Source organism: Palaemon carinicauda, chromosome 1 (genome assembly GCF_036898095.1).
Source record: "Palaemon carinicauda isolate YSFRI2023 chromosome 1, ASM3689809v2, whole genome shotgun sequence".
In the NCBI taxonomy this organism is placed as follows: domain Eukaryota; kingdom Metazoa; phylum Arthropoda; class Malacostraca; order Decapoda; family Palaemonidae; genus Palaemon; species Palaemon carinicauda.
Window position 1 is genome coordinate 264680912 of NC_090725.1, and position 27528 is coordinate 264708439.

Sequence of the window (27528 nt, forward strand, 5' to 3'; positions counted from 1 at the left end):
TTAGCAGACTCCATTTTCCATTCTCTCAACATGGCCAAACCACCTAAACACATTCATATCCACTCTAGCTTCTAACTCATTTCTTACACCCATTCTCTCACCCTCACTACTTTGTTCCTAACCCTATATACTCGAGATACACCAGCCATACTCCTTACACACTCCATCTCAAACTCATTCAATTTCTGTCTCTCCGTCACTTTCATTCCCCACAACTCCGATCCATACACCACAGTGGGTACAATCACTTACTCATACTGAACTCTCTTTACATTCATGCCCAACCTCGATTCTTTACCACTCCCTTCACTCCCCCCAACACTTTGCATCCTTCATTCACTCTCTGATGTACATCTGCTTCCACTCCACCATTTGCTGCAACAACAGACCCCAAGTACTTTAACTGATCCACTTCCTCAAGTAACTCTCCATTCAACATGACATTCAACCTCGCATCGCCTTCCCTTCTCGTACACCCACATTAACTCTCAACTTCCTTCTCTCACATACCCTTCCAAATTCTGTCACTAATCGGGCAAGCTTCTCTTCCGCGTCTGCAACCAGTACAGTATCATCTGCAAACAACAACTGATTCAACTCCCATTCATGATCATTCTCATCTACCAGTTTCAATCCTCGTCCAAGCACTTGAGCATTCACCTCTCACCACTTCATTAACATACAAGTTAAACATCCATGACGACATCACACATCCCTGTTTTAGTCCCACTCTCACTGGAAACCAATCGCTCACTTCATTTCCTATCCTAACATAAAGCTTTACTACCTTTGTAGAAAATTTTCATTGTTTATAACAACCTTCCACTAATTCCATTTAACCTTATCACATTCCACATCACTTCCCTGTCAACTCTATCATACGCTCTCTCCAGATCCATAAACGCAACATACACCTCCTTACCTTTCGCTAAATATTTCTCGCATATCTGCCTAACTGTAAAAATCTGATTCATACATCCCCTACCCCTTCTAAAACCAACCTGTACTTCTAAGATTGCATTCTTTGTTTTATCCTTGATCCTATTAATCAGAACTCTACCAAACACTTTTCCAACTACACTCAACATACTAATACTCTTTGAATTACAACACTCATGCACATCTCCCTTACCCTTTTATAGTGGTACAATACATGCACAAACCCAATCTACTGGTACCATTGACAATACAAAACACATATTAAACAATCTCACCAATCATTCAAGTACAGTCACACCCCCTTCCTTCAACATCTCAACTCTCATACCATCCATACCAGGTGCCCTCTACTGCTCTCCTCACTTCGTCTCTTGTAATCTCTCGCATTCTCATCTCCCATCACTGGCACCTCAACACCTGCAATAGCAATTATATCTGCCTCCCTAAACTTATTACAGTAATATACACTACAGTATCAGTGAGTATTAGGTTACAGTACAGTATTACTAGATACAAACTACTTTTGCTATACAGAACAGTAAGAAGAGGATGATGATAACTCTGCAAAGCTTTACCTTAGCACAATACTGTACTGTAACCTTCCTGTGTCCAGTACGTAGTGTATATATGTGCATTGTACATATGATTATAAACTGTTGTAGAAACATAATTAAAACAATATTAAGCTGTATTTACTGTGATAATCATTAGTTCGGGCTCCCGCTCGTGGCAAAGCGAAGGGACTTTAGGTTAGGAGTTAGCCCACTCTAGTGCAGTTTTTATTTGTGAAAATTCCCTGTTCGCGCCTATGTTTGTAACCTACCTATCGCGAAGGAGCACTGACTGTAGAACTAAAAACAAAAATTTAGTAGGACATAAGTATATAAAACAAAACAGTAGAAAAATGAATTATAATTGTTCCGTAACTGAATACAAACATACGCTATTTATTAGTGGTGTTACTTTCGGCGAGGCTGAAAGGACGATCCATTAAAGTTCAGCGAGGGTTAACTACCCATCCGCTAGTTAGAGCGGATAGCTTGCTACCACTCCCACTCACACACTGTGATTGCGCTCACTTTGCTTATGGCTCGGATGGAGACCGGTCGTTACCGCTCTTCCTTCTCACCTGTATTTGGACTGCCATTAATTTTTCTCTTTTTAAACAAAAGACTTACCTGGTGGTTATATATATAGCTTACGTCCCTGACGTCACGGCAGAAAATTCAAAACTCGCGCCAATCGCCGATTGGATAGCCAGGTGTGCTACATGCACGCCTCTAGCGAGGTACCTAGACACCATTCCATGGGTCCTCATATCTTCCCTGCCGGCGCTAGCGGCGACATTGGTTGGATATTCTCCTCGCTTTTTTGCTGATTATTTCTGTCACTTTGGTGAAGTACAATAATTCTGGTTTTATGACTCTCGCTTGATTGGATTTTCGTATGGATACTCTAGTTATTTGTTTGGATATTGATATTATGACCCTTGCTTGTTTTTTGATCTCTCTAACAATTTTCAAAATGGCCACCCCCTCTGGAAGTTTTAGGGTGGGTGTAAGACCCGATTATCAAAGGCCTCCATTTATCCCCATTCAATATGTGTGAAATGTAGAGGTAAAGTTTGTGAACTTGATAATAGGTGTAGCGAATGCCTTGTTTTATCGGATCATGAGTGGCTTGAATTCAATCGCTATATGCTAAAGTTAGATAGAGATAGGGTAAGACGTAGTTCTTCTCACTCTTCTAGAGATTTTTCCTCTTCTAATATCACTGAACCTATTCCTTCCCCTGTAGTGGTAGTTCCTGATCCCGCTACGAGTAACACTGATGAACCACACTTCAAGATATGATGTTAGCTATTCAGGCTTTGGGTGCGAAGGTAGAGTCTATCGCTGCGGATAGAACGCAGTTAATGTCTGACGTTAAGCAGCTGAAAAGTGAAAGTGCAAGAGGTGTAGCGAGTGTTATTAGTGCTGTGGAGGGTGCACCTGTTTGGGCTTGTCGTTCTCCTAGTCCTAGACCTCTTCCAAGCTCCCCAACCCATGGGATAAGGAATGTCGAAAGACGAAAGGAAACGAGAGGCTTTAGCTCCCGAGCAGACGTCTCCTCGAGCGTTCCTGTTGACGTTTCCCAGGACGTTCACCCTCACCATAGGAAAGGTGAGGTTAAGGGGTTTTGTTCGTCATCAGATGATGATATTCCTAAAAGAGGCTGGCGTCAAGCGTCCAGACCTCTTAAGAGGAAATTTGACCAGCGTCCTTCCAGGACATCGCAAGCAGGCTGTAGTCATTGGAGCAGTCCTGAACACTTTCCTTCTACCGAAGAAAGTTCACCTTCTAAGCATCCTTCCAGGACCTTAGATTCTGGAGAGAATTGTCCTGTTGTGGAACAGTTGTCTGAGCCTGGCATAACCTCGATTCATGCTCCTCCGCCTCCTTCGGATTGGATCTCACCCGCTGAACGCTCTAAGCGGTCGGTGAGCGGTGTGGAGAACGAACCTGCAATTAACGTTCGACATCCTAATGAACGTGACGTTAAACGCCCTACACGTGAGGTTGAACGTCCTCCTAAACGAGATGCTTTTCGTTCTCTTATTAGTGGCAGTAAGCGTCCTACTACACACGCTTTCGAGCGTGCAGCATGGCGTGATGCCGAGCGTCCTCTTGAGCGTTCGGCTTTGGCTAGGCAGGACGTTGAGCATCCTTCTGGTTGTAAAGTCGAATGGCCTGTAGGACGTCAGGTCAAGCGTCCTCCAGGTTGCGAGCGTCCTCCAGGACGTGATGTCGAACGTCCTCCCATCGAGCGTCCTCCGGGACGTGATGTCGAGCGTTCTCCCATCGAGCGTTCTACAGAACGCGAGCATCCTCCGGGACGTGACGTCGAGCGTCCTCCTTTATACGATGTCGGACAGTAAGCTTCCAGACAGGACATTGAACAGGATACAGTACTTCTTAGCTCTGATCGCGTGGACCGCGAGCGTTTCAAAGAGCGTCAGGCTTTGTCAGAGGGAGAAGCCGATGAGCCTTTTGAGGAGTTATCTGAGGAGGAAGACTCTAAATCTCTTCGTCTTTCAGTGTACTTAAAGAAGCTCATGAGATCTTTCATGATGAATTTCCAGAGTCGTTTGTTCCCGTTGCTCCGCGTTCCCCTCCATCGTAATTCACACTTGGAAAGCCAAAGAAGACGTCGGTGTCTACCAGAATGGTTCTGTCTCGTTCGTCAAAACGAGCAATGAAGTTGATGGGAGACTGGATGGGATCCAAGGACCAAGGGAAAGCGGCATTCGCGTTTCCCCCTACTAGATTGGCCTGTAGGCCCATTATATGGTACGATACGGGAGAAGTTCTTGGCTTGAGAGTTCCTACCTCTGCCCAGGGAAACTTCTCAAGTCTGGTAGACTCTCCCCGTAGATCTGCCATGAGGAAGACCAAGATTCTGTGGTCCACCTCTGAATTGGACCATCTGCTCAAAGGGGTCTTTAGAGCTTTCGAGGTATTTAACTTCCTCGATTGGACTCTAGGTGCCTTGGGTAAGAAGGTTACCACGCTCAAGGAAGGGGACTCTTTTGGCGTAATCCATGTTATGTCCTGCATGGATAAGGCGTTGCGAAACGGAGTGAATGAGTTGGCAGCGATTTTTACAACATTACAACAGGCATCCTTAAGAAGAGAGCTCAGTTGTGTTCATTTCTGTCTGTAGGGGTTACTCCCTTTCAGAAATCTGAATTGTTGTTCGCTCCGCTGTCATCATCCCTTTTCTCACAGGATCTTATTAGGGAAATTTCTTCCGCTTTAACACAGAAGGCCACCCAAGACCTAGTCTCGAAGACGGCAAGGAAAGTATTACCGTCATCTTTTGTTAGCCGCAAACCTAAGGAAGTTGCTCTTTTTCCAAAGTTCTCCCAGCCCTTTCGGGGGAAGTCTTCCATTAAAGGCTCCAGATCAGATGAAAGGGGAACTAAGAAGAGAGGAGCCAGGACAGGGCGATGCAGAGTCTGACTGCTTTCGCCTTCAGGTAGTACGAGCCAGACTCCACTACTTCTGGCAGGCATGGAAGAAGAGGGGTGCAGACCTTTGGTCAGTCCAACTTTTAAAGGAGGGTTACAAGATTCCCTTTATAAAGCAACCTCCTTTAATTTTGACCCCAGTGGATCTCTCTCCCAAGTACAGAGAATAGTTAAAGAGGCAAGCATTACAGCTTCAAGTGTCTCTCTTGTAGGAGAAGGGGGCTATCGAAAGGGTACAGGACTGGCAGTCACCAGGGTTTTACAACTTCCTATTCCTGGTTCCCAAGAACTCGGGGGGGGGGGGGGGGGGGGGATGGCGTCCAGTTCTGGAAGTAAGTGCTCTCAACGACTTTATCCAAAAGACAAAGTTCTCGATGGAGACGTCGAAGTCAGTGCTTGCAGCAGTAAGGAAGGGCGACTGGATGGTCTCACTGGACCTCCAGGACGGTTATTTACACATCCTGATTCATCCAAGATTCAAGCATTTTCTGAGGTTCGTATTCCGGGGAGATGTTTTTCAGTTTCGAGCCCTGTGTTTCGGCCTCAACACCGCCTCACAAATCTTTACAAAGCTTATGCTCAATGTGGCAAGGATTTTCCATTCAAGAGGCATCAGAGCCTCCCGTACTTAGACGATTGGGTTCTAAGAGCCCGATCTCAAGACCGCTACCTGAAGGATCTTCAGACAACATTAAAGTTGACAAAAGAATTGGGTCTTCTGGTCAACGAGGACAAATCTTTTCTGACACCATCACAAGAGATTCTCTATTTAGGGATAGTGATTCGGAGTTGAGTTTTTCAGGCTTTTCCGTTTCCCTCAAGGACGAAACAAGCCACCCAGAAGGTACGTTCATTTCTAGGAGAACAGAAGTGTTCTGCGAGGAGGTGGATGAGCCTGTTGGGAACCCTCTCCTCGTTAGAGCAGTTCATCTCTCTGGGAAGACTGAACCTTCAACCTCTCCAATTTCACCTCAATTCTCACTTGAACAGGGAGAAGGATTTGGAGAAGGTATGTATTCCAATTACGGAGTCGATGAAATGTTGCCTTCAGTGGTGGAACAACCTGGTCAAGTTTCGGGAATGCTACCCATTAGATCTGAAGAGCCCAGACCTTGTGTTGTGTTCCGATGCCTCGGACTCGAGGTGGGGAGCAACACTGTCCAAACTGGAAGTATCAGGATTGTGGACGGAGTTTCAAAAGTCCTTCCACATAAACCAGAAGGAGCTGTTAGCAGTTCTTTTGGCCCTGAAGAGCTTCGAAGGGTCAGTCCGGAACAAGGTAATACAAGTCAATGCCAACAACACCACAGCATTGGCTTACATTGCCTAACAAGGAGGAACTCACTCGATTTCCCTTTATGAGACGGTGAGAAATCTGCTCATCTGGGCAAAGGAAAGAAAGGTAACTCTGATTACCAGGTTCATCCAAGGGGAGAAGAATGTTTTGGCAGACAGTCTCAACAGGAGAGGGCAAGTCCTATCCACAGAGTGGACTCTCCACCTAGAAGTGTGCAAGAGTCTGTGGAAACTTTGGGGTCGCCTTTGCATAGACCTCTTCACGACCTCAAAGACCAAGAGGCTAGAGACGTATTGCTCCCCAGTGCCAGATGTTGAAGGAGCACACACGGACGCGTTCCTGCTAGATTGGTCAAATCTAGATCTGTACGTTTTTCCGCCTTTCAAGATCCTGTACAAAGTTCTACAAAAGTTTGTGACAAGCGAAAGGACCAGAATGATATTAATAGCCCCCTTCTGGCCTTCAAGGGAATGGTTTACAGAGGTACTGGAATGGATGGTGGACACTCCCAGAAGCCTACCTTTGCGAGTAGATTTACTCAAACAACCCCACTTGGAAAGACACCATCAAAGTCTCCAAAATCTTCGACTAACTGTCTTCAGACTATCGAAAAACTCACAAGAGCTAGAGGCTTTTCGAAGGAGGCAGCTAGAGCGATTGCAAGAGCTAGAAGGTCTTCGACCATCAGAGTCTATCAATCCAAGTGGGGAGTTTTCAGGGAATGGTGCAGAGTCAACTCCGTTTCCTCTACCAGTACCTCTGTAGCTCAGATTGCTGACTTCCTTTTGTTCTTGAGAAGGAAGCGCAGTTTTTCTGCATCCACTATCAAGGGATACATGAGTATGTTAGCAACTGTTTTTAGACACAGAGGGTTGGATCTATCAAATAATAAAGACTTACAGGAACTGCTTAAGTCTTTAGAGACATCGAAGCAACATCACCAGGATTCACTAGCTTGGAATCTGGATATAGTTCTGAAGTTCCTGATGAGTGACAGGTTTGAACCCTTGCACTCTACATCTCTGAAGGACCACACGATGAAAACCCTTTTCTTGGTTAGTCTGGCAACAGCCAAGAGGGTTAGTGAAGTCCATGCATTCAGTAGAAATGTGGGTTTTCAGGACAACAAAGCGATCTGTTCATTGCAGTTGGATTTTCTCGGTAAGAATGAGCGCCCTTCCCAGCGTTGGCCTAAGGCCTTTGAGATATCGCACCTGGCGGACATGGTTGGCAATGAGTTAGAGAGTTTTATGTCCAGTAAGAGCCCTTAATTTTTACTTAGACAGAACGAAGAGCTTGAGAGGCAAGTCAGAAGCACTGTGGTGCTCAGTGAAGAAAGCCTCCTTGCAAATGTCTAAGAATGCCCTGTCTTACTTTATCAGACTTTTAATTAAAGAAGCTCATATGCATTGCAGTGAGGCAGACTTTAGTCTTTTAAAGGTCAAGACTCACGAAGTGAGAGCTGTGGCAACCTCAGTGGCTTTCAAACAAAATCATTCGTTGCAAAGCATTATGGACACAACCTTCTGGAGGAGCAAATCTATGTTCGCTTCACATTATTTGAAGTGTCGAGACTCGATATGAGGACCGATACACTCTGGGACCGTTCGTAGCGGCGGGTACAGTCGTGGGGGAAGGATCCACCACTACATTCCCATAATCCTAATACCTTTTCTTCTCTTGGAACTTTTAATTGGTGTTTTTATGGTTGTCTTGTGGAGATTGCAACAGTCCTCTGCAATCATTGATTGGTCAGGTGGTCTATTTTGTTCCTTGAGAGCGGCCGGAAATGGGTATTAGAGGAGGCTCTGTCACAGAGAGGTGTGATCACCGGTTGACAGCTCCTAGGGATCTTCAGCCCCCTGAGAGGACCGCTGGATCTCATAAGGAAAGCGGACATAATGGAAGAGTATCATTGAAGTCAGCTTCCTTATCAGGTACGAACCCTTAAGCTTGTTTTGTATTTAAACTCTTAAGCAGAATTCCAACTATATTGGCTGTCTCTAACCCTCCACCAAAGGTGTTAATCAGCTATATATATAACCACAGGTAAGTCTTGTGTTTAAAAATGTTATTTTTTTTATAGAATAAATTTTTGAACATACTTACCTGGTGGTTATATATAATTAAAGTCCCCCCTCCTCCCCTCTAGAGACTAGAGATATGGAAGATATGAGGACCCATGGAATGGTGTCAAGGTACCTCGCTAGAGGCGCGCATGTAGCACACCTGGCTATCCAATCGGCGATTGGCGCGAGTTTTGAATTTTCTGCTGTAACGTCAGGGACGTAAGCTATATATATAACCACCAGGTATGTTCAAAAATTTATTTTATAATGAAAATAACATTTTTAACTCGTTCCCAAGATCGGAAGGCAAACAACACACTCTTTGCTGCTCACTGTTCGCAATCACGCTGATCCACTAAAACTATCGGCAGACGATCGACAGTCCCCATTAGCGGCTTGTTGACAGGTGACTACTCGCGAGCACTCTCCAACTGCACAGTGGTCATGATTCCAGCCCTTGACCATTGGTTAACGTTCACCAGAATGATGCTGTAAAGGAATAGCATCACACACGTCAGGGCACAAGGTAAGGTCAAGCGTTGCCTAACCCACTTCTTCATCAGTTAAGGCTGGGTTCTCTCCCAGGGAAGAGTGCTTACGCAGGGTATCGCGTCCCGTTTACCCATTTCTTCCTCCATGAGTCAAGACCCCCAGCATTAACAAACTCCTATGTGAAAGGATCCACAAAGGAGCTGGTCCTGTGGGCCAATGTCCACACCATATTGGAGAAAATTGGACAGGTGGTAAGACCACAGGTCTTCATGTACATGCTGGACCTAAAGGATGCATACTTCTAGGCCCAAACCATCCATCTTTAAGGAAATATCGGAGATTCAGTCTAGACAACAAGAAATACAAGTTCAGGGCACTGTGCTTCGGTCTTTCCATAGCACCCTTAGATTTTGCCAGACAGTTTGCCCTAGTACCATCCTGGGATCACAGGATCGGCATCTGTCTCCTCCGTTTTCTGGACGACTGACTGATCTTAGCATACACAGCGGCAACCTTTCGTCAGTTCTAAAACTTTTGAGGTTTGCCAAGATCTGGTGATCATGGTAACCCTTGAAAAATCTTCTCTGCTTCCCACTCAGAAGACTGGTATATCTGGGAATGATTTTAGACACCAGTCTCCACAAAACCTTTTCCTCAAAAATCAGGACAACGAGGCTGAGAAAGGTCGCAAGATCTTTTCTCGAGACAAGAAGAGCTCCTAGCCCAGAAGTGCCGATGTCTCCTCGGATACCTATCATCCCCAGCCCATCTAGTTTCCAACGGCCTCCTCAGGACTCGATCTCTCCAGTAGAGGCTTTAGTCTGATTGGAATCAGGCCTTCAATTCCTCGTCCATTCTGTTCCCCATGGGATCAGAGGAATGGACAGACCTCAAGTGGTGGGTAACAAATAAGAATCTGCGGAGGAGTGTAGATCTTCTCGTCTATCCTCCAGTCTTGATGCAATGTTTAGGTATATCAAAAGAAGGGGGAGGACTAGCATGCAACACCACACTACTTTAGGCCTTTGGCAAGAGTTTAGAAAGTACCTCCAGATGATCTCTTGAGATGAAGGCTGTCTTTTTGGTCCTTCAACAGTCCTATCAGTTCCTGGTGGGCCATTCAGTGGTGTTACAAGTAACAACTCAACAGCAGTGGGTCACATCAACAAGCAAGGAGGAACATCTTCGCAGTTGCTATAACATCTTACAGTAGTAATACTGAGATGGCCCGAAATCTGCTCGGTACCAATATCAGCCCGCTTCTTTCCAGGCTAGAGGAATGTGCTTGCCAATAATCTGGGCAGAGCATCTCAGATAATGTCTACAGAAAAGTTTTTGGATCACCTTGTAGCCTACAAAGTCCTGACTTTGTGCGGTTCTTCTACCGTGGAACTGTTCGCAACGCCCATGAACCTTCAGGCTTCCGCTGATCCCCAGTCCCAGACCACGAGGCTCTCTGTTGAGATGCATGGCAACAACGGTGGGTACAACGATGTTTGTCTTTTTCCTGTTCAGTCTGATGAGAAGGTTACTCAACAAGGCCTGAACATCGGTTAGCCTCTCAAGGACTTCCATAGCTCTGATATGGCATCATGAAGATTGGTTTTCAAACCTACATCTCCTTACGGAGCATCCAGGAGAATTCCCTCCATGTCACATTCTATCAGATAACTGCACTTTAACATCTACCACAAGCTATGACTGCACGCCTCTACCCAGCACCTCCTCATTAGAGAGGATTTTCACAAGTTGTGAAGAGGATGTCTTGATATCTGAGGAAATCCTCAGAAACAGTCTACCAGGCATGGGGAAGCAACAAGTTCCGAAGCGAAAGCCGCGGCAAACTAGGTCAAAACCTTTGCCTCGGTTATCGCACAAGGCTACATCCCCCAACAAGTGTTCAACTGCAATCAAACTGGCCTTTTCTGGAAGAAGATGCCCAGGAGGACATTCATTACAGCAGAGGAGCAGAGACTACCGGGCCATAAACCCGTATAGGACCGGTTAACTCTAGCCTTGTGTGCCAATGACGGCGGTGACTGTAAGGTCAAGCCACTGCTGGTGTACCACTCAGAAAACCCACGTGCTTTCAAGAGCCAAAGATAAACTACAAGTGATGTGGTGCTAATGCTAAGGCTTGGGTTACGCGGCATTTTTTCACAGAATTGGTTAATCTGCGCTTTGGTCCGGCAGCCAAAAAATATTTGGCCGATAAAAACCTGCCATTGAAATGTCTCCTGGTCCTCGAAAATGCCCCTGGTCACCCTCCTGGTCTCGAAGAGGACATTCTTGATGAGTACAGATTCATCAAGGTCCTTTATATCCCGCCCAACACCACACCACTCCTCCAGCCCATGGACCAACAAGTAATTTCCAACTTTAAAAAACTGTACACGAAGCATTTGTTTAAGAAATGTTTCGATATCACAGACAACACCAATCTCACCCTTTGTGAATTTTGGAAGGAAGATTTCAATATTGTCTATTGCTTAAGAATTATTGACAATGCATGGCAGGGTGTCACAAGAAGAACTCTTAATTCAGCATGGAAGAAATTGTGCCCAGATTCTGTCGCTGAGAGGGACTTTGAAGGGTTCAATACGCCAGACCCTGATGACTCTGAACCTATTGTGGTGGATGAAATCGTGTCTCTTGGAAAGTCCATGGGCTGGAGGTAGATGAGGCTGACGTGAATGACCTTGTCGAGGAGCATCAGGAAGAGCTGACGACACAGGAATTGATCGAGCTCCAGGAGATGCAACATTCGGAGGTGTTGCAGGAGCTCAGTAGCGAGGAGGTGGAAAACGAGGACATCCTTTCTACGACGGAAATCAAAGACACGTTAGGGAAGTGGCAGGAGTTTTCTAGTTTTATGGAAAGAGGCACCCGGATAAGTTGGCGTGTTGTCGTGCGTCAGCCTTTTGTGACGACACTTGCGTATGTCATTTTCGCAACATTTGAAGTTTAGTGTAACGTAAGATTAATATTTATTTGTTCCAACACGAATACTTACCTCGAACTACTTTCTTAGGAGTTACCTGTAATCTCATCTCTACCGACCAGAGTTTTGTGTAGTATACCCTATACCCGTTTGCTATGGAGGGCTAACCCGGGAGTGAGAGAACGTGCCCCAAGAGTAGCCTTTGAGCTAGGTCGAGGTCCGCTTGGGTCTCGTGAGTCAGTAAGTTCTCTGGTCGCGACGTGATACCACACCCTCACGTCGCTCTCGTCTCTCTCGACCCTTTGTGTCCGCCTCGTGTGTCCCGCGTGGTTACCGCGTGGTAGCTTTGTGCTTATCCCTTGTGTTCTTGTGTGTTCACTACCCTTCCTTGTGCTTCCCAAGTGTATCCCTTTGATTCCCTTCGTTCCTGTGTCTTGTGGTTGTGTGCTATGGAGCAGATCCGCCGTTGTCCTGGGCCTAGAGCCGGAAAGTCGTGTGGAGCGGTCCTCTCTAAGCCCGAAGTGGACCCTCACTCCCTTTGCTCTTCCTGTAGGGGCAGGATGTGCTCGCCATCGGATACGTGCATTGAGTGTGTTGGTTGGAGTGAGATTCAGTGGGCGCGATACGGCACGAAGAAAAAGAAGTCGTCGAAACGTTCGCCCAGGAAATCTAGCGTCTCTTCGCCGCTACCGTCACCCAGTGGATGGTCCGACTGGGCTTCTGTCTCGCCTTCCCCTACCCAGAGTAGGGGACGAGGTAAGTCCATTGCGGGGAAAGAGCCGAGCGTTCTTCCCCAGGAGTCTAATGTGTGTGAAGTGGGGGTTGCGGGGACTTCTCAGGCTAGTGGGGAGCCTGGTAGTGCTGTGTCGGGGGGTTCTGGAGACTCTGCCCTTGTGCTTGGGGGGCACGTTTCCTCCGACGACCCCTTATGGTGTAGTAATGTTGTACCTGTTTCTTCGCCCCCTTCGTGGGCCCGTGTTTCAGGTTCTTCGGCAGGTGGCGACGCCCAGGGTAAGTTAGACTCCACAGTAAGTGATTTCTTTGGGTGGAAGCTCCCTAAAACGCCAGGTAGGTCCCCTATGCGAATGGAAGAGGGCCTGGATACCTGGTTCCCTAGTGTAGGGTGTCAACCCTCTTTTCCAGCTCCTCTGACGACGGTCCCAGAAACCTTCCTGCAACCCTCTACCTTGGGTATGCAGCGAGTCGCGAAGCCCTCCGTAGCCCCCGCTTCTGCCCGTCGTGCGGGTGGTACAGTTTCGTCGGGCTCTTCGGATGGTGGGGCTTCGTTCTCTTCAGAAGAAGAAACCAGGAGGAGACATCGGCGCCGGAGGGAGCAGTCCAGGAGCAGGCGTTCCCGCTCAAGATCCCGTTCGAGGTTCAGCAGGAGACGGTCCCGCTCTCCACGGAGGAAACACAGGAGGAGTAGGTCCCCCGATGGTGATTGGGTCTTCGTTCCCGTAAGTCTGAGTTGCAGTGTTCCCCGGACCGGCAATCCAGGGATTTCTCGCCACGAAGGCCATCCTCCAGGCGAAGATAAGACCCTCGCAGGGAGAAATGCGAGAAGGCCACTTCAGGCAGGCGTAAGGCTGCGAAGCTTCCGGTTCACCCCGCCCAGCGGGGGGAACCTTGCTTCCTTACGGGCAGCCTGGCCGAATCAGCCCAGCTGGTTCGGCCCTCGGACTTTAAGGAACGGTTCCCTCCGTCGGGTCAGCCCACGGGATCCGCGTCCTCGTCCCCCAGAGAGAATGCACGAACGGTAGTCCTCGCCGGCACGGCGATGCCAGCTCTGACCCCCGAACCTGGTGCGGAGGTTTCCGCCGGGGAAGACCGGTACCACCGCAGGGGAGTGCCTGTTGTGCCAGAACCAAAGCACCCGGTGGGAGTGCCTGGTGACCCGGCTCCTCGGGATCAGGCCGAAGGTTCTGCTGACGGAAGGGAAGGTTCCCCGACCGAGGACTCGGCCTATCGGAAAGTTATAGGCCTGATCCGAAGGCATCATAGAATTGAAGAGCCAGTTACAACCGATGAGGACTACTGGAGGTCCAGCCTGACCCGCTTGATGCAGGCACCCGTCCAACAGAAAACCTCCCTGGCCCTACCTGTGGCCCGAGATCTCGTCCTGGGGCGGGCTCACGTCGATAGAGTTGTGGCAGGCAATGCCGAAGCTCCCAAAACGCAGAGCTCTTCGAAGTTGCTCCAAGGACTCAAGACACAGAGCAGGGTTTATGTGCCAGAGGGACAACGACCGGGAGCCTGCCCTCGACGTTCTAGGACAGGGTGCCTCGGAGGACAGAGCCTCTTCAGCCCTGATTTGTTTTTCACAGTCGGAGGCTGCGATGATGGAGGAGATGTCGAAAGACCTAGTTCACGTCTCCTCTTGGTTGGACTGGTGGGCTTCCACACTGGTAGGTGTGCAAGCCACATATAACTTGACGGACCCGGAACAGCAAAGCCTCCTGAGGGAGCTTATCATCTCCGGGGGCAAGACCCTGAAGTTCCTCACGTATCAGTCCCTTGCCCTGTCAGCGAATTGGGTTCTTCGCAAAAGGGACACCATTCTGGCGAAGCTTTCCCGGAAGGTCCCAGACAGAGAGGCGAGGGCCATGAGGAGCCTTCCTGTGTGGGGTGACTCCTTGTTCCCCTTGAAGGAGCTAGAGGAGATCATGGAAAAGGTGGCTAAAAGAAAAGAAGTGAACGCTCCCAGGCCTCCACCGGTAAGGAGGCCCCCCTACAAGAGGTCAGCCTCAGACGGTCCCTCTACTTCTCAGGCCCCACCTAACCTGACGAGGAGAGAAGCCCTTTCTTCCTCGTGGGCCTCAGCCCCCCCCGTAGAGGAGCTCCAGCAGCGTCGGCCTCGTTTAGGACAGGATATTCTGCCTCCAGGAGAGGCCGTTCAGGCCGCTCCTCCAGGAGGAGGTAGAGTGGGAGGCCCCCTACTCCTGCCCAAGCCTCAGGTTGGGGGATGCCTCAGACTACATTGACAAGCATGGAAGGCTCACGGAGCAGAGCCCTGGACAGTATCCGTACTGAAGGAGGGGTACAGGTTACCATTCTTGACAGAACCCCCCCCCCCCCTTTAATTCCGGCCAGCCTGTCGGAGTGGTTGGCACCCAAGGACCCGTTGAAGAGGGCGGCCCTTCAAGAAGAGGTGTCCACGATGTTGGAAAAGGGCGCCATGAAGGAGATCCTGCACCCAGGCCAGGTTTCTACAGCCGCCTGTTCCTGGTAGAAAAGGCGACGGGGGGGTGGAGACCGGTGATAGACCTATCAGCTCTCAAGTTTGTGCGAAAGACAGATTTCAAAATGGACACTCCGAAGTCAGTCTTGCTGTCCTTGAGGGAGAAAGACTACATGATGACCTTAGACCTCAAGAACGCATACTTCCAAATCCCAGTCCACCCCTCAAGTCGGAAGTTTCTCCGGGTGAAATGGGGTACCCAGATCCTGCAATTCAAGACCCTCTGCTTCGGGTTGTCGACAGCTCCCCAGGTATTCACAAGAGTCTTCACGACAGTCTCGGTGTGGGCTCACGAGCGGGGCATTCGCCTCATCCGGTACCTGGACGACTGGTTGCTTCTTTCCTCCTCGGAGGACGTTTTGAAGGAGCAGGGTATAAAACTTCTCCAGTTTTGCAAGGATCTTTGTATCATGATCAACCCAGAAAAATCGAACCTATCTCCCTCCACCAGAATGACCTATTTGGGGATGACCCTGGATTCCCTACTAGTGAAAGCTTTCCCGTCGGAGGAGAGGATAAGCAATCTTATGAAGATCCTTCTTCCTTTCCTGTCGGGGCAACCCAGGAGGGCGAAGGACTGGCAAAGGCTAATAGGTCATCTGGTGTCGTTGGAGAAACTGGTTCCCCAGGGGAGACTCAGACTCAGAGCCATCCAATGGAACCTGAAGAGCTTCTGGAACCAACTGGACTCGCCCCAGAAATTAATCCCAATCCTACCAAACACAATACCCTCCCTGGAATGGTGGCATTGCCGGTCGAACTCGCTCAAGGGGATGCCCTTCGCGACCGACCCTCCCGAGTTGCTCCTATTCACAGACGCCTCCAACCAGGGATGGGGAGCCCATCTCCTCAACAGGACGGCGAGAGGAACCTGGGTGGACGGGGAGAAAGGCCTACACATCAATGTCCTAGAGTTGAAGGCAGTCCAGAAAGCTTGCCTGCACTTCATCGATCTACTAAGGGGAAACACTGTGGCATTGATGTGCGACAACGCCACAGTGGTAGCATACATAAAGAAGCAGGGAGGTTTAAAATCAAGGGAGTTGTGCGATCTCGCCCTAGAGATCCTAGATTGGGCGGGAGCGAACCAGATAGTGTTATTGGCAAGGTTCATCCCCGGGAAAAAGAACGTTCTAGCCGACGGTCTCAGCAGGATGGGTCAGATAGTAGGAACAGAATGGTCCCTCCTCCCAGAAGTAGCCAGGCTCATCATTCAACGTTGGGGATCCCCGGTGATGGACCTCTTTGCAACCAAGCTGAACGCGCAACTTCCCGTGTATTGTTCTCCTGCCCCAGACCCAAAGGCAGCCTTGGAGGATGCCTTTCAGCACAAGTGGGACAGCCTAGACGTGTACGCTTTTCCCCCCTTCACGTTGATCAGGCAAGTGCTCAACAGAGTAAGGGCTGCCCGGAACTTAAGGATGACTTTGGTAGCGCCCTGGTGGCCGGAGAGAGAGTGGTTCGCAGACCTAAAAGACCTGACGAGCCATCCTCCGTGGCCACTCCCCGACAGGTCAGATCTTCTACAACAGCCACACTTTCTCAGGTTCCACGACAACCCACAGTCTCTACGCCTTCACGCCTTGAGACTATCGAGCGACTCCTGAAGAAGGAAGGATATTCAGCAGGAACAGCTAAGAGGATGTCGCGATACCTGAGAAGGTCGTTGGCAGCGGTCTACCAAGCGAAGTGGGCCTCTTTCACGAAGTGGTGCGCTTCGAAGCACATAAAACCCCTCAAAGACTCGGTCTCAGATATCGCAGACTTTCCAGTATATCTCAGGGACGAGATAGGGATGTCAATCCCAGCTATAAAAGGAGTACGAGCAGCCTTGGGTCAAGTCTTCCTTCTGAAGGGCATCGACCTGGGTTCCTCTAGACACATCTCTATGCTTGTCAGGAGTTTTGAACAGTCCTGCCCCCCTCAAACTGTTAGGGTGCCTCAGTGGGACTTATCTAGGGTCCTGAAGATGTTAGGTAGCCCCCTTCGAACCAATGAAGGATATTGTAGACAGGGATCTCACTCTCAAGACAGTCTTTTTGTTGGCCTTGGCCTCTGCGAAAAGGGTAGGTGAGATCCATGGGCTGTCTCTTTCAAGTTCGTCCCTTCGTTCGTGGCGAAAACCCAGAACCCAGCAGTCTGGGATCCAAAATTCGAGGGGTTCTCTCTGCCAGCTATTCCTAGGACTGGGAATCCTGAGGATTTGAGGTTATGCCCTGTCCGTGCCATTAGAAAATACCTTGAGAGGACTGCACATCTCCGGCCAAGCATCAAGAGCCTTTTCGTCTCCACAGGTGTTACAAAGAAGCAGGTATCGAAGAATACCATTTCCTTTTGGTTGAGACAAGTTATTGCCAGGGCCTACAAGGAGGAGGGACTGGCCTTGCCAGGCACTCCCAAGCCCCATGACATCAGAGGTCTGAGCACTTCCTTAGCCTTTGAGAAGAACATGGCAGTGGGCCAGATCCTTCGAGCGGGCACCTGGTCGAACCAGTCAGCTTTTTACTGCCCATTACCTCAAGGACTACTCAAGAAGGTCCTTAGACGGGTTCTCCATTGGGACAGTCATCTCCGCGCTCCAAGTGATTTAACGGTGAAGCCCCAGGCACAATCGTGGATAGCAAAACCAGGAGACACAGGTTCGTTCCTTTTCACCCTAATCCCCGTTTCCTATCCCTATCGGAGATAACCACACTTATGTAACCATTGAAGAACACGTCTCTGCAACTGCATTACTGGACTCAGCATCAGAAGAATTTTTCAAAGGGTGAGTACTTAGACACTAACGTGAGCTCTTTGTGTAGTTACCCTACCGTCCGTTTTCCCCAGTTTGTTTTTGTTTTAAAACCTAGTTCATATCTAGGCTTCTTGGCGTCCGCTTGCTGGGTCTGAAGGTCAGGAAGTCACTCCCACCTCCTAAAGTGTAAGTCTCCTAAGAAAGTAGTTCGAGGTAAGTATTCGTGTTGGAACAAATCAAAAATTTTAAGTAATTTTTATTTTTCCTAACATACTTACCGAGAACTACTTTCGGGTAATGGCCCTCCCTTCCTTCCCCGAGTGCCTTTCTGCCCTTGCAGGGACTTTTTGCAACATTCGGGGAACTTACTGACTCACGAGACCCAAGCGGACCTCGACCTAGCTCAAAGGCTACCCTCGGGGCACGTTCTCTCACTCCCGGGTTAGCCTTCCATAGAAAACGGGTATAGGGTATACTACACAAAACTCTGGTTGGTAGAGAGGAGATTACAGGTAACTCCTAAGAAAGTAGTTCTCGGTAAGTATGTTAGGAAAAATAAAAATTACTTAAAATTTTTGATTTTTAAGTGTGTGTACAGTCAGCTAATTTCATTCAAGTTGAATTTAAAGTTGCTAATTTCATTTAAGTTAAATCTAAAGTTTAAGTTATGTTACGTAGTGTTACAAAAGTGTAGCGTACCGAACGTGTTGCTGTCAAGTCTCCTCCCCATCCTCTCTCCCTCGTCCTCTGCACACACCGCCGTTAGCCGCTACCATCTGTCACGAAGGTAAGAACTCCATAATAAGGTTACATTTTATTGAGGATCATAAGCAGTACATAGGTATTTGTTATTTTGTGAGCATAGAATGTGAATTAGAACAATTAAAAACTTTTTTTCCACTGTAATATACTGTTTTTAGGTGTTTTTTCAGAGGGTGGGAACGGATTAATTTTTGTGGGGTTATTTTATTTGGGAAAAATTGATCTGAGGTTCGAGCAAATTGACACACGAGCTTGGTTCCGGAACGCATCAAGCTCGTATGTCAAGGTCAAGGTATTACTGTATTAGTAATACTGTACAGTCATACCTCTCTTCACGAAAGAATCTGCTTAGAAAATGTTCACGCTGCGAAACGAGATGTAAAGATTTTTCTGACTCCCATTGCGAAAAATGTTTTATGATAAAAAGAGATTTGCCAATTAGGCCGAGAATGGAGTAATCATCCATTAATAAACTTGTTTACTCAATAAAAAATTTATCCCTCTATGTAAGGGTAACTATAATAGTATAGTACATAAGATACTACAGTATATATTTTGTATATGTACAGTGTTTTACCGTATGTATTGTATTATTTTCCATTTATTGTTTCATTATGTTCTAATAACTTCTTAATTTACAGGTATTAACCATTAGTTGAGGTATATTTGAATGGTTCAAATATATTTGGCTGTACAGTATTTCATTGTGGTTATACTGTAGCTTTATTATAAAATTCAATGTGGTGTATTTGTTGGGTTTGAAAGGAATTAGGCGATTTACGTGTAAATTTTCACGAAACGAAAGCCACTCCAGAACAAATTAATTTTGTGTTGCGAGCCATTAATGAATCTGATGGTAAGGAAAAGATCACTTACAAAACTGTGATCTTTCTTAAAATATATATCTTATATTTAATGTGGTGTTGAACTTCGCTTTGTTCCATAACTGGAATACAAACCTACGTTATTTATAGGGGTGTTACTTTCGGCAAAGCTGAAAGGACAAGCTATTCGAATTTAGCGAGAGTTAAACTCCCATCCTGCTAGTTAGCCTGGGAGGTTTTACTAAGCACACCTCTCACTCACACACCTGTGACTGTACTTCACTTTGCTTTTGGCTTGGATGGAGAACGGTTGTTACCAATCTTCCCCCTCTCCCTTTGGACTGCCATTGTTAATCTTTTTGTGCTTTTTCTTACACATTGTGTGTGTGCCCTTGCTTGCCGGTCATGCGTAACTGGTTTGGACCCAAGGGCCACTCCTGTAGTACTTTCACATGTCTTTCGAGGATACCAATCCTCACCGTTTGTGTCTGGCTTGTATAGGGCAATGGTGTTACTTGGATAGTAAATGTGTTGAGTGTCGGGAGTGGTCTGCCTCTCAGTGGGAAAAGTGGGACTCTTCTCCTTCGAAGGTTTCTTCGAAGTAGAAGAAACCCAAAGCTGCTTCTTCCATCCCCCGACTTTTCTCTGAAGCATCTACTCGAGCAGTTCCCCTGGGGTTCCTTCGAGTAGTAGTGCAGGCCCTTTAACTCCTGGTCAACCTCGGTCCTCAAGAGACTGTCTTACCTCCCCTAGCAAGGCGGCCCCACCTCTCCCCCTGAGGGAGACCTTGTCTCTTTCTCAGGTGTGGCCGTTCTTGTGATTGCCAGGTCCGCCTTCTAAGGAGGTGTTGTTGCAGTTGCTTCACTAAGGTTTGGGATTGCAGCGTTGGTCCGAGTCAGAGGTTGACCCTTTTGCCCTGGTCATAATGGTCGTCTCCGAGGCTTCGTCAGCTGCCCTGCCAGCGGACTCCGTTCCTGCAGCTTCCTCTGCTTCTTCAGTCACCGCCAAGGACTATGCTTCCTCTCCCGATCTTACGGGGGTCTCCTGCAAATGACCACTCATCGTTTGCAAAGAGACCACTCATAGAGACTCATCTTCGGAGGCCTGCTACTGATCTGCTTGCTGCTCTGCCTGTCCCTGATGAGGCTTGTCGTCGTGGTCGCCGTACTCGCCTTTCTTTTCACCTCAGTCGCGCTCCTTCACCTTCAGTGAAGAGACGACTGTTTGGCTTGTCTGCCTCATCTTTGCAGTGGTCCTCTTCGGAGGATCTTCCTGGCTCGTCTGGTTCTCAACCCTCGTCCTTTTCTCTGTACTCCCCTGTTCATCAATGAGCCCTGGTTCGTGACTCGGTGTCGAGGATTCGTTTGCAATCCTCTCCTGGTGAACGTCCATCCTAGGATCTTCAATCGGCCGGTCGCCAATCTTTGGCTCACAGATCACCAATGCATCGTTCGCCAGCTCCTCGATCCCCGGTTCACTCCATCTCGTCAGTCCTCACCAGCAACCTTCAGTTTCTCACCGGCCCTCTCATCACTTGCCATCGACTCATCACTCCCCTTCAGAGGAGAGTAAGGCTACAGCTCGCCGTTCTCCGGCTCACCAATCCCCAACGCGCCGTTCGGCAGGTCACTGCTCGCCAATTCGCCGTCTGCCAGGTCACTGCTCGCCAACTCGCCGTCTGCCAGCTCCAGGTGGTTACACGTGACTGTGCTCCTATAAAGCAACATCGGCGCCATCAGTCCCCTGTTCGCCAGTGCTCTTACGGAACATCACAAGTTGCGAGTTAGGCAGCCGACCAGACCCTCGTTACCTCGAGCTTCGGCTCTTCCTCCGGGGAAGGACAAGTCTCTTCCCCATCGTTCGCCGTCGCCCCGTTCCCCTCCCCGCAAATGCAGAATATCGTGTTCGTCGTTGAAGGCGAAAAAGGGCAAATTGCAGGAATTCAAAATTCCTAAACTTCCGGCTCCTTTGAAGGAGACCACAGCCAGGAAGGAGACCACAGCTTTGCAACCTTCATCATCCTTGCCTGCAGTCAAGACTCTGTTGCAGCGCTCTTCTGCGTTCTTCTCGGGAACCTTCAGACTGTGCCACCATCAGGCAGCGTTAGGGCAGTAATGCAAGCTTTCTCTTTGGGTTTGCCATCCTCTTGCCCTGTGGAAAACTCCCAGGGTCCCCCTGGAGAAGTTTTCCTCTGCGCTTTCAAGGCAAAGATCCCTGGTGCCATCCCCTGAAGAGGAAGAGAGGAACTCCTGACGACGTACCATCTACCAGGGTCAAGCTGACCCGTACTTGACCTTCTAATCTAAGGGAAAGCCTACGTTCGCTGGTTCAACTCCTCCTTGCTCTCCTGTGCCTCACTCATCACCTCAGTTAAAGGTTCATAGCAGGGAAGAGTCTTTGCCAGACTCACTCCGATCCTCCTTGGGAAGGTTGGCCTGGGCACCAGCTGCCCGTTGAGATACTACCGCTAGAGAGTTATGGGGTCCTTTGACTGGGCAGACTGTACTACATAGGACCCTTCTCTCTGGTTACGGTTCTTTCCTTTTGCCTACCCAGACACTGGATAGTTTGGCCTATTCTTTACAGATTATCCTCTGACCTCATACACCTGACAACACTGAGATTACCAAACAATTTTTCTTCACCCAAGGGGTTAACTACTGCTCTGTAATTGTTCAGTGGCTACTTTCCTCTTGGTAAGGGTAAAAGAGACTCTTTAGCTATGGTAAGCAGCTCTTCTAGGAGAAGGACACTCCAAAATCAAACCATTGTTCTCTATTCTTGGGTAGTGGCATAGCCTCTGTACCATGGTCTTCCACTGTCTTGGGTTAGAGTTCTCTTGCCTGAGGGTACACTCGGGCACACTTTTCTATCTAGTTTCTCTTCCTCTTGTTTTGTTAAAGTTTTTATAGTTTAAATAGGGAATATTTGTTTTAATGTTATTGCTGTTCTGAAAATATTTTATTTTTCTTCATTTTGTTTCTTCACTGGGCTATTTTCCCTGTTGGGGCCCCTGGGCTTATAGCATCCTGCTTTTCTAACCAGGGTTGTAGCTTAGGATTTAACAATAATAATAATGATAATAATAATGGCAATACAGCAGCATCAAAACCCAAGGAGGAATCCATCCTTCCCCCGACGGGTGGCCAGCAGAAGGTTCTTCCATCAAAACCTTCTGCTCTGGAGACCTTTTCCCTCCTATGAGAGAATCTAAGGACTCCAAGACACTGCTGAAATCCTAGACCCGCAGAGGAGAAATGGAATGTCTTCTGTGGTTAGTGTTGTGGAAGGGCTATCTCTCCACTTGATGCCACTATTCCAGCAATAGCGGAGTTCTTTTTATGTCTGTGAGAGGAAATATTCCTCTTGGTCTCGACAGTAAAAGATATCGCTCAGCCTTGAATCTTGCCGTTAGACCGAAAGGAGTGGACATGTCCTCCTCACTGTAACTTTCACTCCTAATACGGAGTTATGACCTCACTTGTCCCCAGTCAGAAATGAGCCCTTGGACATCTTTATGTCTGTGGCCTTCAAGCCTAACTGCTCTGTGGCGCAGGTTCTACAAGCGGGCGTATGGAAATGTCAAATGACATTTACCGCCCACTACCTGCAAGCCATGACCCACAGGAGACTTGATACGTTCTCTTTCGGGCTTGTGGTGGCTGCACAACAGCTGGTTTAATACCTTAAGTTCCTTATTGGACAAGTAGCAGAAGGTTGAGGGCAGTGGTTACCTGGTTTTAGTCTGAGTGAATGGAAAGGAATGACTGTCTCTTTTCTTTTCTTCGTCCTCCCCTCTCTTGGGGAAATCAGAATCCAGGGTCCTCTGCACAGTTGACCTCAAACCACTGTAGGTAAACCATTGCGCCCTTATGTATCCTAGTATTTACTGTTATCCACCCATACCCTGACGTGGTGGTATTGGGAATGTTTTGGTGACTTCAAACAACTCCTATGACTCAGAAGAAATCTTACCTTGACAGTCACATTGCTAGTATCTCTACACACACAACTTGTGTAGGCCACAGATCTTGCATAGCAAGGTTATCGTGGTGTTAGGGTTTACTTCTTTTGGTGCTAACGCATAGATTAAAGAGGAATCCCCAGATAAAGCCAAAACGCCAGATTAGCAGGGACGTCCACCCTCCTAATGGGCGAGTTGTACCCCTATAAATAGCATAGGTATGTATTCCAATTACGGAACAAATGGCAAATTCGGAAATTATTTGTATTTTTTACTAACGGTACACACCTTTAGCTATTTATACAGATTTGCCCGCCAACCCAGGCCTCCTTGAAGTCCTACCAACAAGCAAAGAGAAGTACAGTCGCATGTGTTTGAGTGAGAGGGGTAGTTCTACCCCTCACCCCCACCGCTAATTAGTGGTATAGGTGGTTAACCTTCTGCTAAATTCTAATGGCTCGTCCTCTCAACTTTGCCGAAAGTAATACTTCTATGAATAGCTAAAGGTTTGTATTGTTGGGAAAAACACAAATTATTTTAAAAATTTCCTATGTTTTTGTTGTCTGAGAACATCCATGGTTTAATTAACACTTCTTTTTTCTTTCACAGCATCGTCATTTAGTTGGTGGAACTTCCCGTCTGTCATTTAATCCTTTATGTAAGTCAAACCAGAACTCAAGTTCTGAAACTTCAGGTTTTGCAGTTCCACTAACTCCTTCACCACCACCTGTATCGAGCCCCTCAAATCATAGTTTGTCGAGTCCTGGTTCGTTTCACATAAAGATTAACAGGTACGGAAGGATCTCTTGCGTAATAAATTTTTCTGGGTGAAGGTGCATATTACAGTAGTTTGGTGCAGTATACAATATTGTTATTTTTGATAAGTTTCCAAGTATTTGAAATATCCTCATTGGATATGAAATATTCTTTTGAAATGTAATTGTTGAAACATATTTCCAGACTAACTTAAGGATTTTTTTCTGATGATATTTGTAATAATAGAAGAATTTGTTTTGGGTAAGGTCAGATTTTAATGCCATTGATATTTTACAGGGCTTCCAAGAGGGATCATCGTGTAGCTAGTTCGTCGGTCTCCCATTTTAGCAAAGCTGAAACAAATGCAAATAGCCTATCTACTGGTAACCCACCTAATCCATATACAGTGACTTCAAATTCCTCTGTGTTAATGCCCGTTGTCACAAACACTGGCTTGACCAATGAACCCAAGATTAGTCTCGACCAAATTGTCACAGAATATCTAACCAACCAACATGCTCTTTGTAAGAATCCAGTTGTCACCTGTCCCACCTTCGATCTCTTTCAGTAAGTAATGGGAGAATGTTTACTTTTAGTGTTGAATAATTCCATTTCTCATTGCAAAGTGAACACTAATTTTTCATCTTCAAGATAGATAAATCTTATTTTATTTCAAGTTTTGAAGGTTTTGGTTGTACCTGTCCTGTCTCTACCAAATAATTAATAATTGTAATATTTGTCATGTATTCTCTCTCTCTCTCTCTCTCTCTCTCTCTCTCTCTCTCTCTCTCTCTCTCTCTCTCTCTCTCTCTCTCTCTCTCTCTCTCTTTTTTTTTTGAGCGAGTCCATTGGTGAAATGCCATCTCAATGGGTCTGACGAGAGCATTGCGCTGTTTAATTCAACTTGACCTTTATTTCCATTATTCAACATACTATGTAATTGAATTTTTTGGTGTGCTTTTTTTTTCCTCATGGACGTGTCCTTGACATTTACATTCTATTACCAATTGATCCTTGAATTGCTTTGATCCAAACACACACACACACACACTCTCTCTCTCTCTCTCTCTCTCTCTCTCTCTCTCTCTCTCTCTCTCTCTCTCTCTCTCTCTCTGCGTGTGTGTGTGTAGGGGTTGGGCCAGATATGGGGATAATTGCAGGTATACACACACAAATAAATATGAAGGCGAAAGAGCAAATATAATAGAAAAGTTGGATTTTTTAATGGCAGAATTCCTGGAAATTAAGGGAAGAGCATCATATCAGAACAGGAAGGAAGCATGGGAAAATCCATATTACCAATATTAAATAATGTGGATGAAACACAAACCATAATAGTGATGAATGCTCAGGGTTTAGTCACGAGTTACTCTAAAAGGAAAATAGAGTTCTCAGAAGAACTAACCCAAATAGAAAAAATAGATATATTAAATATAAGTGAAACAGGTATTCCCAAGATACTGGCAGTGATGACCAGATAAAGGGTTTCCAAACATATAGATCAGACAGAACAAATAGGAATCAAAAGGGAACCGCAATATATGGAAGAGACATAAATCAAGGAAAAGTTTGTGAAAAATACAGCAACAGCAACACAGAATGTGAATTGATTGCGGTAGAATTTGAATTTGAAAAACTAGTGAATGTTGTAGTTTACAGACCCCCAAATACTAAGGAGTTTGACATAATAATATAAAAAATAGATGATATAAGTAGAAACCATAAAGATTGGAATATACTCCTCTCCGGAGATTTTAACTTTCCTTTCGTGGATTGGAAAGAACGGATAGAAGAAAGTGGTTGTATACATACATATAAAAAAGAGAGTAATAGTAGCGCAGAAGATAAGAGGCAATTTGAAAAGCTTCAAGATATGCTATTAGAACATAATATGCAACAAATAAACCACATTCCAACAAGAAAGGAAAATGTCCTAGATCTAGTATTTGTGAATGAGGTGAATTATGTTAAAGAAATAATAGTGTATAACACAGGAATTTCAGACCACAATGTCATAGAATTAATAGTCCATTCCAAAGCAAGTGATTGCAGAGATAATCAAAGCACAAAACGTTGTGAAGGATATGGAAAATATAATTTTTATAGTAAGAATATAAAATGGTCAGAAATAAATGAAGAACTAAACAAAGAATGGAAAAATGTATTCGTAATTGATAATATACAGGTAAATACGGACATACTGTACAAAATACTGGAGAAAATTGTTGAAAAATATGTACCGAAAAGAAACAATAAACAACAGACATGCATACCAAGAGACAGAAGGATCTTATTTCAGAAAATTAGAAAGTGGAAGAAAAATCTTGCAAAAGAAAAAAATGTGTGGAAAATGATGGAAATAAAATGTAAGATAGAAAATGCAGAACAAAAGATTATACAATTGAAAGAAATTGAAAAAAGGGACTTGAAAGAAAGGGCACTTCAAAATATAAAGAAAAAACCCAAAGTACTTTACTGCTATGCAAAAAAAATGAATAAAGGGAGATTAGAAATAGGCCCTCTAAGAATTGAAGGACAGTTAACGAATCCTCTAAGAATTGAAGGACGGTTAACGAATAAAATAAAGGAAATATGCAACATATTAGCAGAAAAATATAAGAATGAGTTCACGCCAAGGATTGCGAATGAGAATAATGAAACAGAAAGGAGAGAAGAAAATGTGGAATATCTATCGGATATAGATATTAATGAAGCAGATATTGTCAAGGCTATGAGCGAAATTAAAAATGGATCGGCAGCCGGACCAGATGGAGTTCGAGCGATTTTGTTAAAAAAAAAACTGCACTCTATCGCGAAGCCGCTTGCAATACTGCTAAGACAAAGTGTAGATATGAGCGAGATATATGTTAAACATAAATTAGCTTATATAACCCCTATTTTCAAAAGTGGATCAAGACTGGAGGTGAGCAATTATAGACCTGTTAGTCTAGCATCACATATTATGAAAGTGTATGAGAGTGTAACAAAAAAAAAAGTAATGAATCATTGGTTAAAAATAATTTGTTTAATATAGGTCAACACGGTTTTGTGCCCGGAAAAAGTACACAAACCCAACTGATAGCACACTATGAAAACATATACAAAAATATGATAAATGAAAAAGACACAGATGTGATCTATCTAGATTTTGCAAAAGCCTTTGACAAGGTAGACCATAATATATTAGAGAAAAAAATGAGAAAGCATAATATTTTGGGAAAGATAGGAAAATGGGTAAAAGAATTCCTGCAAAACAGAAAACAGATAGTGGTTGCAAATGATGAGAAATCAGATGAAGCTCAGGTAATATCTGGCGTGCCACAAGGTACGGTATTAGCTACACTGCTGTTTGTTATTATGATCTCAGATATAGACTGTGATGTTAAAAACTCTAGTGAGAAGTTTCGCCGATGACACAAGAATAAGTAGAGAAATTACTTGTGATGAAGATAGGAACTCACTACAAAGAGATCTAAACAAAATATATGAATGGGCGGAAA

General features: G+C 46.1%; 1 protein-coding gene across 3 annotated transcripts in view; it reads left to right on the forward strand.

Annotated features, from left to right (window-relative positions):
- Positions 1 to 27528, forward strand: part of mahj (LisH and WD40 domain-containing protein mahjong) — a 193984-nt gene that overhangs the window by 127617 nt on the left and 38839 nt on the right. For all 3 annotated transcript variants that reach the window (XM_068390118.1, XM_068390129.1, XM_068390122.1), the window contains 2 exons: positions 23882 to 24063; positions 24326 to 24595. In XM_068390118.1, the coding sequence (XP_068246219.1) occupies positions 23882 to 24063; positions 24326 to 24595 (452 nt within the window). The remainder of the gene's footprint in view (positions 1 to 23881; positions 24064 to 24325; positions 24596 to 27528) is intronic.